The 20766-nt window shown below is 44.6% G+C and overlaps 1 protein-coding gene across 1 annotated transcript; it reads right to left on the bottom strand.

Annotated features, from left to right (window-relative positions):
* Positions 1 to 2531: 2531 nt before the first annotated feature.
* PRSS23 (serine protease 23) lies at positions 2532 to 10600 on the bottom strand. The gene is made up of 2 exons (XM_079310144.1): positions 10450 to 10600; positions 2532 to 5696 (listed from the first exon to the last, which is right to left on the bottom strand). Exon 2 carries the CDS (start codon positions 5681 to 5683, stop codon positions 4565 to 4567), a length of 1119 nt encoding a protein of 372 aa, XP_079166270.1. The 5' UTR covers positions 5684 to 5696; positions 10450 to 10600; the 3' UTR covers positions 2532 to 4564.
* Between the last annotated feature and the right edge of the window lie 10166 nt (positions 10601 to 20766).

Genomic DNA, 20766 nt, shown 5'->3' with positions numbered 1-20766 from the left:
AAATCAATCCACACCCAAAGCATCACCGATAATTTTATCCTGGGAATAATCAGTGTTGATAATAGTGTCTGGAGCATGTTAAGGTATTTCTCTTCCCTTGTATAATAATTTACCTATCAAAGCCCACACTAGTTTTGCCAGGAGGCACAAAGCACGTGCAACCTAATAGCCACATTGTAAGACAGGAAAAACATCATCTGGGAGGAGGAGATCAGGTTCCCAACACTTATGTCACTGTCACTTTGCTCTTGTGTATCTATTAGACAGTCACAGCCTAAACTTCTCATCTGCACACTGGCTTCAGAGCTGGCATTAATGTGCTCTTTTGAAGAGACTTAAATTACTTCAGCTCCTAAGTTTTTCTTCCCTATGTGGTAGAACTAGGAATGGAAACTAACAGTATTATTTATAAAAACCCTACACACATGCACATCCACGAAACTGATCCTCCAGGAATCCTTCTCCTGTGACACAAATCATGCTGCCCTTTCACTCTCTGCTACTCTTCTCCATCCACACCTCCCTTTTCTTCCAGAAAAGCAAAGAAGCTTTTACCCACCCAAGACACTTCATGCACTCATTGAAAGCTTCTCTTCCCAAGGCCTGTGCATATTGCATTGGCATGCTACCAAAACCTGCTAACAAATGGCAGATTAAGTGGAAACACGTAAAAGAATTTCAAGCATGTATTATACAGGCTTGGGGTTCAGCCTGCAACTTTAAGATGAGGGCTGCCCTCTAAACAGGCAGGCCTGGGAATTCAGCTGCAAAACAATTACAGATGCAAGGAAAATGCTTTTTCTGAGAAGGAAACTGGATGATATTCTGCAGTCTTCAATAGGCTAAATTCATTGTATGCTGGGGAAGAGCTCAGCAGGGTCTGTGTTTTCTTGAGACCTCACTTTTCATCTCCAGCAATGTTCTCCAAGGGATTTATGGCAAATTAAGTAAAAATTTTCATATGTCAGCCTTTTACACTTCCAGGAGCAGATTTAATCCTTTTCAATCACAGTCAAAACAGAGCCTCTGTACCCATCTACTGTCTTGCCTTTACATACAAGAATAATGAGCCACTTCATTCAGTTCTGCAGGTCATAGGCAGTCATTGGCTGGACAATGAAATTTCAAGTGGCATGCCTGTATATAATTTAGTTACTTGTGTTTTCTTGATGAGCCTTATTTTGGATGCACAGCTATCTTTCTCATATTTTGAAGTTCTGGTTTTAAAAGAGCCTACTTTGAAGCATCAAAGCAAATATCCTCAGGTGCAATTTTCAAACCTCTAGCATGCCCAACCTTGCTGCACATGATTACACTGGCAAAATTACCACCAACTCTGGTGGGCACAGGTGAAACAGTGCTGAACTTCAGCACCACAGTTCTGCCCGTGTTATCTGAGATTTCCTTTTCTTTCCAAAACTGGAATGTTTGCACAGGGTGTGCAGTGGGAACAGACTCTCCCACACCTGATTACACTGAAGTTGTTGCATATATTCTTAGAAAAAATCCCAAAAAACAACAAAAAAACCCCCCCAAACACACAAAAAAATCCCAAACCAACCAAACAAACAAGAAAACCAAACCAAACAAAAACAAAAAACCCATCATGCTCACATTGCTCTAGAGGAAATGGCATAAAGTTGTACCAGTAGATGTTTAGACTGGATATTAGGAAAACTTTCTTGTTTTATAACAAATTGATATATTTTGGAAAAAAGGGTTGTCAAACACTGGAACAGGCCACCCAGGGAAGTGGTGGAGTCACCACCCCTTGAGTTTTTTCAAAGACATAAAAATGTGGCACTTCAGGATGTGCTTAGTGGTGGACCTGGCAGTGTTAGCTTTACAGTTGGTCTTGAAGATCTTAAAGATCTCTTCCAGCCTAAATGGTTCTGTGATTCTGTGAAGTTCTTAGCCTACAATCTGAAAAAGCAGTTGAGAACACGGGATTGGAGGATGGGAAATATGTCCAATAAATCAGGATTGATATTCTCAAGCCCACATGACATAGTGTGCACTGCTGGAGGTCAGGAAAGTTGTATGGGCAGCAATTTCAAAATGAAAAACTTTCTGCATCTGTGGGTCTCACTGTTGGCCTCAAAGGAACTTTTTTTTATACTGCATCAACTAAAAGAAAAAGAAGATGGACTGACCTCAATTATGACCTTATACTGACTAGTTCACATTCCTCCATAGTTTATTTACCCTGAAGTTCATAAAAACAATGTGGCTTTTCAGTCTAATAGGTTATTTTCAGCTCTAACTAATCAGAGCTCATGACTGGCTTTGGGACTGCAAGAGTCACACAAAATCTAAGGTTGATTTTTAGCATCCAATGTATAAAGCAATTAAGCCTACCAAAAAACCCAAAAACAATACACCAAAACAAAACTTCCAACCGATGGGAGCAGAAGAAAATGGAAGGAAAATAAACAGCACCAAGGATTTTAATAAATCTGTATCTGAATGTCTTTACAAATAAGTAGCTAAAATGAAAGTGCAACCCAATACAGCACAAATACAAGAATGTCTGCATTGAAATTCCATAACTTTTCTTTATTCACTGTGATACATTCAAACAAAAGTGCTCCAGATAACAGCCATAGAGTAAAGGAAATTAAAACAAAAAGTCAGAAAAAGACCATCAGATACATATGGTGATTATTCATATTTCAAAGCATTAGTAACTGCTTGTATCTGAGTGCACCAAAAACCCACATGAGAGTCCACATTTTTGTACACTGCTTCTATAAAAACAATAATCATAGGCAGCTCCAGCAAAAATGTTTGTCAGAACTAGAGCCAAAGCCACCACAAAGATAAAGCACCATCAGGCATATGTTTACAAATGCCGTAGTAATTAGTAGAGTGTAAAAAAGGCTTAGCTGAATTAACATTTTCCTTGTCTTGGTATAGCACAGGGAAGCTCTGCTTGGATTCACTTCTTCCCAGCTTTGATATTTCTCACCAGGGACTTGCATTTGCCCCACAACACCAAGCACCATGGGCAACTTGGGAAGCTTCAGGAGTCAGTGAGTGATGGATGGAAGAGGAACCGGAGCCAGTGTCTATCCTCCTATTTAAAAAAAAAAAAAATCTTGGCATGGCAGCCTGTCCTCAACCATGTTACTGGAATACAGTGGCACAATCCATCTAAGAAAGGCTGTTTGTAGAGACCATGTTGACTTCCAATGAATGCTGTTTGCTGAGCTACAGTATTTGGCTGCACTGTTTTTATCTCAAAAAGTGAGTTCTTGTCTTCAACTCTAATTCTTCTATAGCAAAAATATCACTGTTATCTGTAAGAGACAGCAAAGGATCACTTCCCAGCAAACTCAGGTTGCTTCCTACAAAGTGGTTCTATTCCAGCTGCAGAGATCCTGAACTGTGCACTTGCCAAGAATTACTTGTAACTCAACAGCTAGGTGGGGAAGAGGATTCCTATTCCAAAAACACAAGAAACATTACTCAAGATGCCCAAATTACACTGTCAAAGGGATATGGCTGAGAGACACTTATAAGTCTAGGGTCCCTCTGCGTGGTGTATTATTAGGTAGAATTGCAAGGATTTTCAACAAATAGGGGGGAAACTCGGTAGAACCTTTATCCTGCTCTCTCCTTTACCTGCTCTGCAGGTAGCAATTTAGATAGACAACAAGACTGAAGACAGGCTTCCCCTCTGAAAATATGACATGAGATTTTCCTTAAAAAGACCTAAGTAGGTCATAAACAGAAAAGCCCCGTTCCCCACACTCTCTAGTATATTCATAGGGATCCTGCTCCTTCATAGGTCCCAGCTCCTATAAAGATTTAATCCCATGTGCAATCTGTGTTTCCCAAAGCAGGATGTAACGGCACTGATCCTATGACCGACATCATCTTCACAGTGAAACCTTTGCAACATCAAGGTCTGTTTGCTCAAAAAGCATTTTTCTTAACTATGTTACTAATAAAGTCTCAAATCACTCAGGCTGAAAGGAAGTTAGAAGTGTTATGTGGTTATTTATCCTTCACGCTATTTGTGTGGCATTCATCTCCCACGGCGCATGCCTTGCCCTTTTCACACTCCCTTTTCTCATGCAGGAACACAAAGCTGTAATGTTTGGGTTGCAAACACCATTAAATGCCCCTCTTCAGCCCCCAACAGCATAGAAATATTTTCTTTTAAAAGTTCAGATCAAAGCATTTCTACTAATCCTAGGATTTATTAAAACAAACATTGTAGGCATGAGATAGTCAACAGCGTCCCTTTTACAAGATTCTTTGGAGACGGTTCTGTTTTCATACTGTTTACTGATCCGCCCCTAATTAATCTTCAGTTGCTCAGCTGCAAATTCAGCAAGTCCACCTGCTCCTTCCCCACCCAACAGACTTTCTCCCCAGTTTGAGACTGTAATGATAGCACCACGCAGTCCCTGTCCTAAGAACAAGGTGGCTGGCTTGAAAAGCTACATATCACCTCCAGATGTTACATGATCACACGCATTTGCAGCACAAGTCTAGACTTTCCTCAGACGAGTAACTAAAACCAGTCATTAAGTGCTTTCAAGGAGTTTCATTGTCTTTATCCTTCCCTGCAGTCAAGGTAGTTGCCTTTGATCCAGTAACAGATCTGTGCGTATTTGAGGGGTGTAATGCGAACAGCTACATTGAAATCCTGCGGGGTGCCATTCATGTCCACCCACTGATGGCCTGAAAATATACCAATAATTTTTCTCTCCCATTTGTGGTTCTGCCTCTTCCACATCCTCACATATACCCCAGATCCACTCGCACCCGGTTGGGCATCGCACTGCTGGTACAACAGGTCATACGTTTCATCTTTGACATCACAGAAACGGTAAACCAGGTTTCCCGGACGGTCATTGTCGTAGCCAGAGAAGTGAATCCTCCCTCCAGGTAGGTGCCTCGCTGGTGGGCTCACGCCTATCTTCATAAACTTTCTTTTGTGTGGCTTCTTCAGCTCCAGCAGGGCATAGTCATAATCCATGCCAATGTCATTGGCATTGCCTTTGATCCATCCTTTGGGGACATGCGTCCGTTTCACTCGGATCCACTGGAATTTCATTTTCTCAGGCATTGCCGAGTTGGTGATATTGGACCCTTTGCTGCCATCTTTGTGTTTGGGCTTTAGGAACCCCACCCGCAGTTTCTGAGCTCCTTTCACGTAGCTCTTTCCGTCATGGATACAATGAGCGGCAGTAAGAACATGCTTCTCAGCCACCAGCGTCCCCGTGCAACCTGTTGAGAGCTTCACCGATGTGGAGAATGGGTAGTTCAACAAGAAGTCTTTCCCAAAAATGCTAAACCTGCTGTCATAGCCATAGATCTGCCTCTTAGTTCGAGATCTGCCTCGAGACCCCTCGGTGCCGCTGCTCAGAATGTATATGCCCACTTCTGTCTCAGTGAGGCTGCCGTTGGCGTACAAGGTTTCGTAGGACAGGTAGTTCTTCACCTCTTCGTAAGTTGGCAGCGGAGAACTCTTGTGGCATGCTGGGCCACACGGAGATACCACTTCCAGTCTGGCTTCAGCATCAAACTGCGGCTTGTCCAAGTTCAGGGTAGACTGCGGCAGGATAACGGGAACTCTGTAAGACGGCCAAGTTGGCTTCCAGTGAGGACTGGAAGGAATCACATCTTTAGCAGCACACAAAAGGAGGATTAAAGTGGACAAGGCTGCCATTCTGAATGTTGGTCTGTGGAAAGCAAAAGCAATACAGTTATTCACCCAAACTCGTTGCAAGATTATCCTACCTTGCTAAGTAGTGGCTTGCTAACCCAGTATAAATGTAATAAGGGTCAAGCGATTTGAATGCAGTTAACTTAGATTAAGTAGCTCTGATTTCTCAGTGTCAAACTAATGCCTTAGCCTGAGTCTTGAAACAAGTGTCCCAAGTGTCCCTGAAATACAGGACATTTAACCCTTAGGTGTGCTGAGCCACCAACTCCCAGCTGACATCAGTGGGAAATTATAGTACTTGTCTTCACACAGTTTAAAAAAAAAAAAAAAAATCAGATTCTGTTTAAATCCATTCATCCAGTAAACAGAGCTCCTGCAAAGAGTAAATGTGTCTGTCTTCAGCTAGATTAGAACACTCTCTGAAAGCTCTCCCCTACTCTCTGACTTCGCTAAAAGATGTCCTTTAAATCTCTTCACATCATTTGCTGTCCCAGCCAGAGACAGCAGGCTGATGGTAAGGACAGGCAGGGTGGGACAAAGAAGGTGACCTGACAGGGGCTGGGCTGCAGAATGTGACCACAGAGGAGACTCACTCCCCTTGCAACTCACACAAGACAAAGGTTCTGCACCACGTGGCACTGCTCTCCCCGAGGCTTACATGAGAAAGGGTGATATGATTACACATAGGCAGCTAATGAAGGGAGATTACAATTCTTGAGGGAATTTTCAGTTAACACACTGGCTTATTGCTTTATAAACTCAATTAATTAGAGATGCAAACCAACTCCCTCTGAGCACAAGGAGGCAAATGCGACTGTAAATGTGTTTATGAACCGCAGGCAGAGTGCCTGAGACTGCAGAGAACAGCATGCACTAGTACTGTGTCAAAAAAATGCTTAACTTCAGTTTATTTGAAAATTAGCCATACAGCTGAATCTCTGCAGGAGGCTCTGTGCCCTGGGCAAGAAGGCAGGCAGGATCTCCCTCACACAAAGATTATTCAAAGGAAAGTTCACAATTATGTTGAGCTTACACATATTTAAAACCCTGCTGAGGTTACACTGATCACAACTCCGGGATCATTCCTGAAATGCCTCAGATGAGTAAACCAAAGCAAATCACACAGGAAATGACCACAGCTATCTAAGAATAAAAAAGAAAAATCCTTCTCTCCAACATTTTGTGTAGGAATAACCCATCCCTAAGTTGCACCAAAAAAATACTTTGAAAGCTACAGGCTGCTGATGTCCAGTGGTGTTCAACTCAAAATACTGGGCCTAGATTCTTAGATTTTTGGCACCATCCTCTTTGGGAACACAGGCTATCATTAAAGCACACAATGTTTAAAATATCAATTGACTCATGCAAGATATCAAAAGACTTTAAACCCAAAAAACAGATGTAGATGAACAGAACTGATGCTACTGAAACCCACAGAGGCAGGTACTGACTCTTTCAGAAGTGACCACACATTCTGCTGGCAAGTTTTCCATTAACAAATAGGACATCTTTAAAGAAACATACTTTTTTCCTAGGTTAGTCCCAAATGTGATGCTTTATACCTAAGAGATGACTCATGGTGACAAATATAAGCTATTTTAAACATTAATCAGAATTGCATCATTTTGGATGCCCCAAAATCAGAAAATACTTGGTATTCAAGGAAAACCACCAGCTTCTCTGACTCCTTCCACAGCAAATTGTAATATTGAATGTGACTGCATTTTACCAGCTATGAAATGAGAGAGCTTCAAATTGCTCCAAGGATGGCACAGGAAACACCTGCTGATACATTGTTGTAGGACAGTGATTAAGTAGACAGGAATAAAAGAAGGTAACAGGGTCAAATGATACTGCTCCATCCCCACAAAGACAATACACACTGGCATAAGGCAACTGCTAGCTGTCCTGCTTGTGTCAGTGAGGGCTGCATGCAGCAGTGCTTACTGGTTTCACTCCTAGAAGCTGCCTGCAGACTAAACCACAGTGAAGTTGTGCACCAGGTAGCTGATCCCATCATTAAGAGCACATGTTTCTTTCTGGACAGATGGAATCACTCTAAATGGCACCACTCATGCCACTGGCCTTTGGCTGGTTTATTTAGCTGGCAGGGGAAAAACAGAAGCATCCTGTCAGTTGTTATTTGCACAAGCAGCCAGATTCCCCTGTGCCTGTCAGCACGGCGACCTGATGGAGGCACTGTGTGCCAAACAGCTCCTCTGCTTCCTCCGAGATTATCATCTGGGCTGAGAAGAGAGATTACCTCACCCTGCAACCTGCTGTCCCTCATCTCCCCATCACCACTTGGAAGGGCAGCTTTAGACAGCAGAGGGCAGCCGCCCTATGAAGAGAACAAGGCAGGAGACAGGACTGAGCTGGTCCCAGGGAAAAGGCTCCAGGAGATGGTATTTGTGTCTGTGCCGTGCTGTGTACAGTGGTACTCAGCCCACTTTACATCTCTGAGCAAGCCTCCACCCCCTCCCCTGCTGCCTCTGTGCTGTGATCACATTGCAGCTCTAGGGGATAAAAAAGCCTTTTCATCAGCTACAGAACTTCTCTACTATTTAAAATGTTATTTAAACCCGGCAATAAAATACAGTTGTGTCTCTACACCTGATTGTAGAAGCTAAACAGTGCTCATTTACTTAAGTCTTCATAGTTATAACCCATCTGGAGACATAACTGGTACTAAATCAAATCTGGGCAGCAATAAATAGAATAAATATGGCTTATGTATAATAGGATGCAAATCAGTGCAAAGTACCTCTTTCTCTGCAGATCCTCTCAAAAATGAAGGAATTGCAAAAGCAGTCTACATTTAAACAGAGACTTTTCAGTAAGGCTCTCATTTCCTTTCACTTTTCTCTTCTCATTTGAAACACAACCAAAAAGCTGCAAAAAACCCCAGGGTTAAAACTCTCTGTCCTCAGCTACTCACTCATGGGTGACCCTGAGAGGTGCTCTCAGGTTGAACAAACTGGTAAGAAGCGAGCACTTCCCTGCACGGCTATCACAGAGCAGCACTGAATGAATTACAATGTGCTGCTCTACTGTAGCTCTGCTCTTCTGTTTCTATTTAAACTGTGTCATAAACTCAATCCACCCTTTGACTCAGCACAAAGCCCTGCTCTGACATCCAGCCTAGGAACCCCCTAGAAGCGGTTTGTACACAATCACACTCACTAATGGCATTAAAATTGTTTAGAGAATGGAAACAGTGACAGCTACCCCGGGGCTCCCCACGCTGCTAAAACACTTTACAGACACATTTTCCTGCTTGCTATGGGCATCCGTGCCCCAAGATAGATGCTGCTGAAAGAAAACTGCCTTGTTCAGGATGGACATGAGTAATTTTCTAATAAGCAAGTAATTTTTCTGCAAGAGTTCACTACTTCAGGGGTGGTTCTTGTAATAGATGGTTAAATAACAATAAATCATGGCTCATCTAGTATGAAAGCCCATGAACCAATCTCCATTACATTTTGAAATGAAGAAAGTTTTTCCACAGTGCTGGAAGCCAGAAAGATTAACATACCAAAAAAAAAAAAAAAAAAAAAAAAAAAAACGAAGAGAGAAAACCAAGACAGCGAGAGAGAAAAATCTGCCTCAAACCAAATCATAAAGGAGAACTAAATCACTGTCAGTGCCGTGCCAAAATACCTCTGCTGCTTTTCCTGGTCACAGAACTTGTTAAAACACAGCAAAAATAATGGAGTTGCACTTTAATAACTACAGAAGCCTTCCTGCCATTATAACCTAACAACTTTATTAGCCTGCCTGAGATGCTGAGGGTCGTGCAAGGGTTACACTGCCTTACCTGCTCGACTGAGGGCTGTAAGAAGAGATGCCTTGGAAAACCTGGAACTAACTTTGATAGTGGCAGGCCACGGGTGTGTCCATTAACATACACACCGGGCACAGCAGCTGTTTTGGCACGTGTGTCAGTGCACACACAGAGGAAAGGGAACACAGGACGTGTTTCCATTTAGTCCAATTCCTAGATCTGCCTCCTTTCACCCTCCTTTTCTTCTTTCCCTACATGTCAAGCAGCTTCGGAATCTCGGTACAAGAGCAAGCTGCGTTGCAAGCAGACAGGCACGGTCAGTGAGTAACGGGGTAAGCTGTAGGAAGAACCTGCATCCCCTGCGCTTCCAAACCACCTGAGTGACGGGGCAGCTGCACAAGCTGGGTCCCGGTGAGACCTTACCAACCCCTCGGACCTTGCTCGGGGCAGGAGGCAAAAAACAACTTCCCCAGGCTCCAGCAGCCGCTTCTCTGAAGAGCTCGTGTCACGTATGTCTTAAAACGCCACCCCAAAAATACTGATGTACTCAGACACAGCGATGAATCCGAGCACAGGACCGCAGCGGAGCGCTACCTTCAGACGCCTCCAAAGCATGAAGAAGCAGCAGAGGCGAATTTTATCCCAGCTGTTCCCTCACCCGCCGTCCTTTCAGCGCTGGTCACCGGCAGCGGCGGAGCCGCAGCGGGACCGGCGGGGAGCACCGCGCTCGCCCTTGTGTGGCCGGCGCGGCTGGGAGGCGGCGCTCGGAGCGCTCCGCTGGATGCGAGCGGGGTTAAACATTAAACCCCGCGGCACGGAGCGCTCGCCCCGGGCCGGGACAGCCGCTCCCACCGCCCGGCGCCCCGCCGGCAGGTGAGGAGGCACCGCCGGGGCGGCGCAGGGCGAGCCCGGCGCTCGCCATCCTCCCGCCGCCCCTTTGTCCCCCCGGGGCGACCCGCACCCCGCGGCGGGGCCCGCTACCTACCGGCTCCCCGCGGCTCCGGCGGCGGCTCCGGCGGCGGCTCAGGCAGGTGGCGGGGCCGGGGCCGGTCCCATCTCTCCCGCCGCCTCCGCGGGGCTCGGGAGCGCCTCCCGTCCCGTCCCGTCCCTCCCCTCCCGCCGGGCGCCGGCCCTCGGCCCTCGGCGGGCTCGGAGCGGGGCGGGCTCGGAGCGGGGCGGGCCGGGGCGGGGCGGGGCGGAGCGGCACCGCCCGCAGGTGGATCTCGCCGCTGGATCCCGCGAGTGGATCCCGCAAGTGGATTCCGCGAGTGGGTTCCGCGAGTGGATTCCGCGAGTGGATCCCGCCGCCGCCCCGCAGCGATCCCGTCGCTGGGTTCCGCCGCTGGGTCCCGCAAGTAGATCCCGTCTTTGGATCCCACAGCACTCCCGCCTCTAGGTTCCACCGCTGGATCTCGCCGTTGGATGCCGCCGCTGGAGCCCGCAGCGATTCCGCCGCTGGATCCCGCCGCTGGATCCCGCCGCTGGATCCCGCCGCTGGATCCCGCAGCGCCGCCGCCCCTCCCTGCCGGGCCCGGACCGTCCCTTCACCCCAGAGCCTCCCGTGCGGCGTCACCTCCTCCCTTTTGAATCTTTTACTGCTCTTTGTCATTTATTTCTCGAGTTAAAATACAGGAGGTTTTCCCATCCTTGCTTTTTATTCGCGGTGTTCTGGCACTACGGGCAGCTCACGGGCTGCCGTAGCGGTGCCAGATTTTGGGGTGCAGCCCGTGGCGCCTGTGCAGCCCCGAGGGCAAGCGGCTGTGTGTCCGCAGTGTCTGTGTTCCCTTTTCACAGGGTCCCTGGGAGTGGGGAGAACCCCCGCGGTCCTTCCTGCCCCCGCAGGGCATCAGCTCCAGGAGCTCTGCGGTCACTCACCCATGCTGCCTCGTCAAGCGGACATTTAAATTTAATTGTCCGACACATTGTTTGAATGGGTTTTAATTACTCATCCTTCTTGAATCCTTATAATGATATCTGGCAAGAAAAGAGGAAGCCAAAGCCAAGAAGGCAAAAATCCTGCAATGTTTTAACTCCACAATAAAAAGCTTTTTCAAAATTCCTAGCTGATCGCCATTATTCCAGAAAGGAAACACAAGTTTCATAGGAGTCAATTTATTTGCAGTCTTCTACTGGCCTTTTCAACCCACTGTTGCCCTTACAAACCATACTAACCATAGATCCCTTCCTGATGTGACTCTGTGTCTAATCAGATCCCAGCAAGATGTGTCCTCAGAAGCTTTGCCCTGTACACACACATCTGCTGATTTGCATGGATGAAAGGGTTGCCCCATGCCTTGTAGGGGTGAAAATGTTGTGAGGTTTGGTTAGAGTGGGTCTCAGGGCTGCAGCAGTGGTCCAGGTGGGTTCTTGCTTGCCATGGACATGCAGTCTCTTGTGTCACAGCTGCCATATGTGCTCCAGGACCTTCTAGGCACAAATTCAAATAGACACGATCCTCAATGATATGATGCTGATAGAAGTTTTTACAGCAGACTGGGGACAGAGATCCAGAGATGCTAAGATGTATACAGGGGGACTCGCCTCACTTAATTGTAGGGGTTTGGGATGCCCTGGGCTGTCCACAATACAATACAGGACTGCAAACCTTCTGTGCCTGAAGAAGCAGCAGTGGAAATTGTCCTTGCCTGTGGCAGGGCATTTGGAACTAGAAGATCTCTGAGATCACTTCCAACCCAAACCATCCTATGATGATGTGATTCCATGAAATGTGTCTCTGTGTGCAACACAGATGGATAAATAAGAACCACAAGGCTTAGTCTCTACAAGCCGCCTCCTGAGAATGAAACCTTAAAGAAAGCATTGGGTGAAACTTTCATGACAAAAGGACTGGAGAAGAATGTTTGGTTTGAAATTTAGTTATGAGACCTTTTGTTGTCATAAAACCTTCTGATTTCTATTTATTTTTGTGTATACATAAAAAACATTAGCTCACAAAAGACAGGTTGTCTGGCCTGTCTTTAGAAACTACTACTGTCCTGTTCTATTGAGCATCTATGGACAAAATTTTGTTTTAACTTTCTAATTCAAAAGAGAAAATGAAACCAAATAGAGATTTCTTTTTCCCCTATGTGTATAACTCTTAAGAAACAAGAGCTCTGATGAAATTGGGCTGCACAAGTTTTTTTTTTAAAAGGAGTGAAGTGAAAGACCTGAATGTTACTGTGAGCCATTGTTGAGGCAAAGAGCAGAAAGTGGCAACACACGTAAGGGTGAAGAGGTATTAGCTGTACTATATTGTCAAGTGATAACACACACGCTGACTTTTCAGCACCCTGTGAGTAAGCTGAAAATGAAACAGTCTACAGGTGGGAGCCCTAATGAATGGCACTGTCAGGAGATAATTTCTCATGGTTGAAGAAATCTTTTATTCTGCAGGGAAGTGAAGTAACCTGGCATTATGGTCCTGTGCCAGATTCCGCTGCAGACAATGAAGTGATTTCAGAGGCCACTGAGTGTGGAAGGAAGAATGACAACCCACAGTTGGCTCAAATGAGTCTCTCCATTGCTGACTGCTGATGCAACGCAAAAGAAAAGTCCTTGGAGTTCCCCACTGCAGTGGCAGCTCTCCAGCCTGCCCCCTCTGCTTTCCCTGGGACACAGACCACTCCTCACTGATGCCCTGTTTCCTGAAACGCTTTTTAACTGTCAGAAAGTCAAAGGTGAAGACACTCCCTGTCCCCTTAAAAGCAGCCTATTTTTGTCTGTCAAGAATGATGCAGACTTGGACTTTGAAGAAGCAAGTACTTGCCTCATCCCCACTCCTACTTCAGTTCAGGATTTCAGGAAGGCTCTATTGCCACAGTTTCCAAATCTGTGCAACAAGTGTGAGAGCATGTCCCATCTCAATGAAGTGTTATAATGGCAATTAATGGTAATGGTGACTCTCCCATGATTGGGTGCTGTGCTGATGGGAAGGGGAAGGCCAGACATTTGCCTCAGATATGTTGCACCACAAGATGATACCACGAGGAGAGAAGGAACTCTTCCTCAGGTTCTTCAAGACAGGATGCAAGGGTGGTGGGGGACGTACTTATTCCAAGTTCCCAGAAGCAAAATGCTTTTACTGTCAGCTCTGAAAGGAAGCACGTCAGGACTGGGAATCTGAGTTGTTTAGTTTATGGAAAAGATTGCCAAGTGGGAAAACTGACAGCTGAATGTATACAATGTCCTTCCTGTGTTGGCAAAAATCTTGTCATCAGCGAGTGACACTGTGGAGCAGCATGGAGGAAGGCCCTAGCCTTGCAGGGAATTCCACTGATGAATAAAGACAACTAAAAGCTAGTCATGGCCACTCTAGGTTTCTTTTGCAGGTCTTAAGGGGCTACCTCAGAGGGCAAACAATCTTAAAATGGGATATAAGCTAGGCCAGACAATCCTTCCTTAAATGCACTCATTTTGTTCTGCTGTCTATCATGACAGGTTAAATCTAACTTTTTGGTGCCTGCAGTTACCTGGATTTACTCAGTGTATCCATCTTCTTCCTGGATGGATAGGGATATTTGTGCATCTAGTTGCAACTCACTCAGACAGGGGAAAGTCTCTACTGCACAGGTCCACCTGCAGATATAACTGCAAATAAAAAAGACTTTGCCTGAGAAAACTCAACTTTTACAGAAAGTTTCTAAATCTATGGGAAGACTGATCTACTATTACATGGGAAGCACATGGATTGAAAATACAGTTGGTTTAGGAATTGTTTTGCAGCTGTTTTCCCTCCCCACCAGAATTTTCAACTTAAAGGCTTAATGGGATTATCCATGTCTGTAAGACGTGGCATGGGATTCTCTAAATAGACTATATGATGTAGATAGTTTTGATCAAACTATGAGGTGCATAGAAAGAAGAAAAATAGGATTAATATTTTGAATTCAGCTTGTTTCAAAATTCACAGCTATATCTATTATATACACTCTTAACTATTGAGAATTCCTACCATTCATATTATTGAAAACACTTCTGATGAGTGATATTTAAACTAACAGTACCTCTTTAATTTCATGATAGTGAAAACTTGTTGAAACAAAGCAGGCATCTGGATTTGCTCCAGCAAGACTGAGATTCTTTTAAGACACTGCATCTTCACCATTTGAATAAACAGCATATCACTACAGTGAAGTAATCCCAAAATGACACCTTAAAAATAAAACATCCACTGCAACTGCACTCTCTGAGAACTTCAGGAATTTCCTGAAAAAGGGGATCCTCAGTATTATGCAAAATTGGATTGGATTCATCACTACTGGTTTTGTTTTCATGCCAGCCTGTGTCTATCTGCTGGGTTTAGATTCTGCCAGTGGTGTCACTGCTCTGTCTGGTGGTTTTGAATCCACAATGTGCTCATTTAAGAATAGTGAGCTGCAAGATTTTCTAAGTTCTGTATGAAGCTACTGTGTATTCACAAGGTCGATGAGGATATTAGCAGACATTTTTTTCAGCTCCTGTTGGAGATAACACTCACCTCATGCCCAGCTTGTTTTAAGAGAATCCCATATTCAATATACTGCATCATCATCCTGCAGTGGATGTAGGCCCTGTGGGGACAGCAAATTCAGGTCTATCTCTCCATCTTAGAGGGGCAAAGGAAAAGGAAAACTAAGCAGGGATTTGGACTGGTTTTTTTGAGTGGTTCTGTCTCAATTTCTTGGTCAAATAAGCTTTTGCTGGTAGAATTTCTGTGAGTCAATATAATGTCCCATGGATCAGTGCTGTAAGGAAAGTGAACATGAGGGCCCAAGACAAGCAGGAGGGATATTTAACCATCAAAACCAGCACATGGGGCCATCTGTAAGGGGCTTCTGTTCTCAAACATCAGTAGGAATCATAGCAGAGCCAGGAGAGGTCAATTATAATTAGCCTGAGAACAAGTTAGCAAGATCAGCCTTGGCTAGTTTTAACCATCTAAAAATTATGTTCATGGCCTAGGGAAGGCTGTCTTTAAGAAGAGGAGAGGAGGCAATCCAGCCCACCCAAGTTAGATGCTGATGTTATTATGGAATTGCTGTCTGGAATTATTTTCTCTTGGGCATCAATAGAGGCAGCCTAGACAGTTTGTGTGGAGTGGACATGCTCCTCCCCAGAGAATTGTTCTTGGGAGGCTCTTGTTCACATCAATATGAACTTGAGTTGTTTTCCAAATCTGGTGTATCCAACTATAAAGAGAGAATGATGGTTTTTCTCCCAAGGAAGCAACCTGTTTCACTAACCTATGATCCTTTTCTTTCCCATGTGACAGATGACATCTTTCATTTGCAAGGTACTAACTGCAATTTTATGCTTCTCAGCTGTGACTGCAGCTGCAGGACTGTATTTAGGTCTGGCTATGTAGCTCCATGTGAGACATAGACAGATTAGAGATAAATAAGGGGGTGAAAAGTAAATTAAATGTGAATAAAGAAAACTTGCATAGTTTATGATAGGATGAATCTAACAGTCTGCACTTGCAGTGCAGAGTATGTAGGACACTGAGGAGGAATTATTTCACATGGCACTAAGGGACATAATGACAAGAGTTTAATGCAGTGAGTTTAGAAAAGATGTGTTTGGGCTAAACCTCACTAGAAAAATTGCTGGCTATGCAAATTGGTTGTGAAATAGTATCCCAGGGGATTTCTGCCCCCTGGATATATAAACTGTGTGAGGCAAAACATCAGGAAGGAGAGACTAACCTGAATATCATGTAGCAGTTTAGGCAATCCAATAGATCTTTCCCAGCACTAATTACTCCAATCTACAGATCAAAGCCTAGAAGATAGGCAGACCATTTGATGATTTGTCTTGCAGAGACATGTCCCATGAGAAATATTTATAGCAAGACTTATAACTTATTTGTGACACAGTTTGCCTTTGAATGCATTTCAAAGCTCAAAGATGAATAAATAAAAATAACCCTGTGCTGCTCCAATGAACCTGGTACTTACTGGTGGTCTGTTATATTTCCTCTCTGTCTCCAAAACATCAAATATATGCATCCAGCCTATGCTCTTTCATTTAACCTGGACTTCCTTTTGAACCCAGGAGAGAGCTTTAAGTGGAAACATTTAGTTTTTAGTTACATGTATATAGCCTCATGCAAAGCAAATCAGATAAAGACACTATGAACCTGAGACTGGGACCAGGTTTGCACCAGGAGCTGAGTCATGCATCAAACCTGTAAACATCAATTAAAATTTCACATTACTTTCTAATTCTCATTGAAAATACACCCTAAGACAAGCTGAGAGGCATCCTGAACAGCTCTGTGGCAACATTGTGTGGCCACCTTGGCAGGAGACTTGCTGGGACAGAAAAGGAGTGAGCAGCACACCCAACAAAAACATCCACACAGGTACACCTGGAATGGCAGCTTAGCTGCTCTCAGGAGAAATAAAGGTCCATAAACTGCCCTCGCCCTGGTTTATTAGTAGGAAGATCCCATATAACTACTGATTGGAGTAGGGGAGCCTGGGCAATGAGGAAACACCCTCTCCAGCAGTACCTTAGGTGACTGAAAACATTTGGGTGTTTCACTTGATAGTCAAATCACCCACACAAAGAGGGTTTTATAGCTGGGATGAAGCACTGAGACCCAGCCTGACTTCCTGCATTACCCAAGGAGTTCTCTGCCTCTGGCTGCTCATCTTGTTTGAGCTAGAAAGATATTTTAAAGAACAGTCAGTCTTGAGCTAAAAATTATCACAGTGTAGGTGTACATTACAGCCTTTAGTTCATCATTGTCTAGTTATTTCTATTTATACTTCAGCTGCTTTGCAAAATATCTTAAGGTCAAAGGCCCTAAAAGTCCTAGTGTACTATATCAGTGTATATATATATACATATATATATATGTGTGTGTTTTATTCTGAAACCTGCACTTAACTCAAAAACTGAATTATACTTTGGCAAAATCTGTTTCCATAAATCTTAATTATGTTACTTCGATCTTTTGTGAAATATATTGTCAATCTGATTATGTGATCTGAGATTGAAATTAAGTTTAAAAGGCCCACAGTTATCATGGTCATTCCATATGTCTTATTCAAATACTCATATCAACCTCACTTTCTGCCAAACTGTTACAGTTTTCCTTCTGTTTTAGAACTAATTGAAAACTGACAGTGATGATCAAGAGATCTTGAAAGGTTTCTGGGAACTCCTGATTTTAAAAATTCTAATTTTAGAAACAGCTGTGAACAACAATATTTAATTCCTGGAACTATGCCTTTGTTACATGGCACGGCTAACATATAATTTCTGTGTTGATTTTCAGTCTAGGTAACTGATGTATGTAATTTTACATAGTCCCACTGTCACTGTGGGAAATCCAGAATAGATCAATCAGCCTAAGTCACTTTCTCTATACAGTGTAGAGAGATGTTTTAAGTAGATACTTATCCTGTAATTCAAAAATCTTTGAGATCAATGAAACCCTTACCTGTGAGGAAAGAGCTGATGCCTTTTTTTGAGGTACAATTTGTGCTATTTTGAGATCACTACTTGCTGTTTTACTTATAGCAAGTGATTTAAACTGTCTGGTCACAGAAATCTTGCCACTAAATTTGGTAATATCTGTTGGGTCAAATTCATGTTTATTAGTGACCAGGCAAATTCTTTTTGCTTATTTTCCAGACTGAGTATTAGCTTAACTAAATTAGGTATTTTCTTCCTTGCAAGTCTCTTGGTTGCTTTGCTGATTCCTTTCATGGTGTTTTAAATCTGTGCTTATGAGTGCTTTTCCTCTAGTTTCTCTCTGCTCCTTTCCTACCAGCTTAATGCCTCAGCCTGATCCCAGAGAAGTTTTTATGCCACTCTCTTGATCTGGAGTCCATATAATGAAGCTGAAACTTATATTTCCCTTTCAAGTGCAATAAACACTCTCTCTTGCAGAATATCCAGCAAGGACCATCCTCTGCCTCTGAACAGGTTGTGACTTCTTGAACAAGAACATGTTCAGGTTAAGACTTGCACAGTCATCTTTCCTATTTCCTCTGGGATTTTTCTAAGCATTTTGTGTGTCTATGGCTGAAGAAAACAATTAACACCATGTTCAGTGATTATGTGCAAGAGTGGTTTGATTCTGCTCTCAAACACAAGTGAAAAACAGTAATAGAATCACAAAATGATTAGAAAAAAAACATGGGCAGGGTCATCTTCCACTAGACCAGGTTGTTACATCCAGCCTGGCCTTGAACACTTCCAGGAATGGGGCATTCACAATTTCTCTGGCCAAGCTGTGCCAGCAACTCGCACCTTCACAGTAAAGAATCTCCTCCTTATATCTAATCTAAACATTCTCTCTTTCATTTTAAAGCCATTCCCCCTTGTCCTGTCACTACATGCCCTTGTAAAAAGTCCCTCCTCAGCTTTCTTGCAGGTCCCTTTCCTTCCCGGGAAGGTCACAATGAGGTCACACCAGAGCCTTCTCTTCTCGAGGCTAAACAACCCCCTCTCTCAGCCTTTCCTCCCAGGAGAGGTGTTCCCTCCCTCTGATCCTTTCTGTGGCTCTCCAGCAGGTCCATGTCTTGTGCTGAGGAGCCCAGAGCTGATGCAGCACTGCAGGTGGGGTCCCATGAGGGCAAAGCAGAGGGGCAGGATCACCTACCTTGACCTGCCAGCCACACAGCTTCTGATGCAGCCCAGGATACATTTGGCTTTCCAGGCAGCAAGCACACACTTCCAGCTCATGGTTGACCTGCCAGGGAAAACAAGCAACCTTTTTTTTCTCTTGCTTCCAACATCTAATAAAAAATACCTGTGGGAGTCCAGGGTTTTTTCCTGGCTCCTTTGGGGGTGCACAAACCTCCCTGGCAAACCCCTCAGAGACTCCTGAGTGCTGCCCAGGAGCTGCAGGGGCTAGATTTGGCTCCTTGGGAGAACCTGCCCACATTGAAAGAAGAGACACAGAAAATAATGATGAGTAGAGTGTAAATTAGAATGTTAGAACATAGATAAATAGGTTTTCTTGAATGTTTATGATAAGAGACACGTGGCCAAGATGGAGAATTTGGGGGGTGGACACCTTTTCCTCCTTCTTCTCCATGTCATCCATGTTGGGTGACACGTTGGCCTCTTGGATTGGTTGGGGTCAGGGCTGGACCATTTAATAAAATTGTATTGTATTGGTAAAATTTTGTAAACATGTAATACGTAGTACTAACTATATAAGATAAGCCCTGCCTTGACCAAAGAGATTCCACCATGGATGCCAGGCTGAGCAGACCGCTGCTGGCCAGGCAAAGTGTCCCAGAGATAAGAAATAATAAACTGTCCTTGGAAAAAGAGAAAACCGTCTCCAGCAGTCTCTCTTCGGCAGCTTCGGGGAAAACCAGGTTTTGAACCACCCTTCGTGTCCCTCTGGGGTGATCTCGGGGCAAAGGAGAAACCCCAGACTGGGACACCTGGCGTCCCTGGGTGGGCATTGACATCTGGCATCCCCCTGGCTGGGCAGTGACATCTGACGTCTCTGGATGCACCGCCGCCCACAAAGGTGGGTGCGGACCCCCAGAAGGGCAAGCTCAAAAAGACGCACAAAAATGGAAGAAACCCCCCCAAGCAGAAACATTTGGCACGAACCCTGGTGGATCCTTGTAGCCTGCAAAGGCAGGTACAGACCCCCAAAAGACAAAGCTTCAAAAAAGGCACGCTGTTGAAAAAGATTTTGGAGGAAATTTATGGCCCTCTGCCAAGAAAAGCCAAGTTCCAGACGCAAGTCGGAGAGGAGGTGTCCCGGGAAGCCTCACTCCTGTGCACTGCTGGTCGGTTTCAAGAACCTCCGAATCAATTTTGGACAGATTGCTTTTGGGTAAGATGGTTCAAAATCAGACGCATCATAGGATTCCCACCTAGCCATAAGCAGGGGGTGGGAAGTTTACGGCTGCCTTGCTATCAGCAGGCAGAAAAAGCAATTAAAGTTCCTCAGAGACTAGGAAAGGATTCTCACCTAGCTATGAGCTAGGGGAGGAAAGTTTATGACTACCTTGCCAGCAGCAGGTAGTTCAGCAAGGGCCTTGCCATCAGCAAGGCCAAGGAAAAAATTAAGTTAAAAATATTTCCAAGTAAGTTGCAGGACATACATTTTTGCTATTTCACCCCTTCAGAAACCCTAACCCCAAAAGGCGGGAGGGCGCTACAGGCAACTCCCCAGGCGTGGAAAACAGAGGGGAGGGGGACGGAACCACGGAAAAATGCGGGCTCAGTGCCGCAGGGATGTCCAGGGAGAAGCAACCTGCAGGGACTGGAACGCAAAAGGACAGGACCATGCGGGCAGCTCTCAGCCCAAAGGGGGAAGGAAGCAGCAGCCTTCACA

Source organism: Erithacus rubecula, assembly GCF_903797595.1.
Source record: "Erithacus rubecula genome assembly, chromosome: 1".
NCBI lineage: Eukaryota > Metazoa > Chordata > Aves > Passeriformes > Muscicapidae > Erithacus > Erithacus rubecula.
Note: the sequence above shows the minus strand (reverse complement) of the source record. Positions and strands in the feature narration are given on the sequence as shown.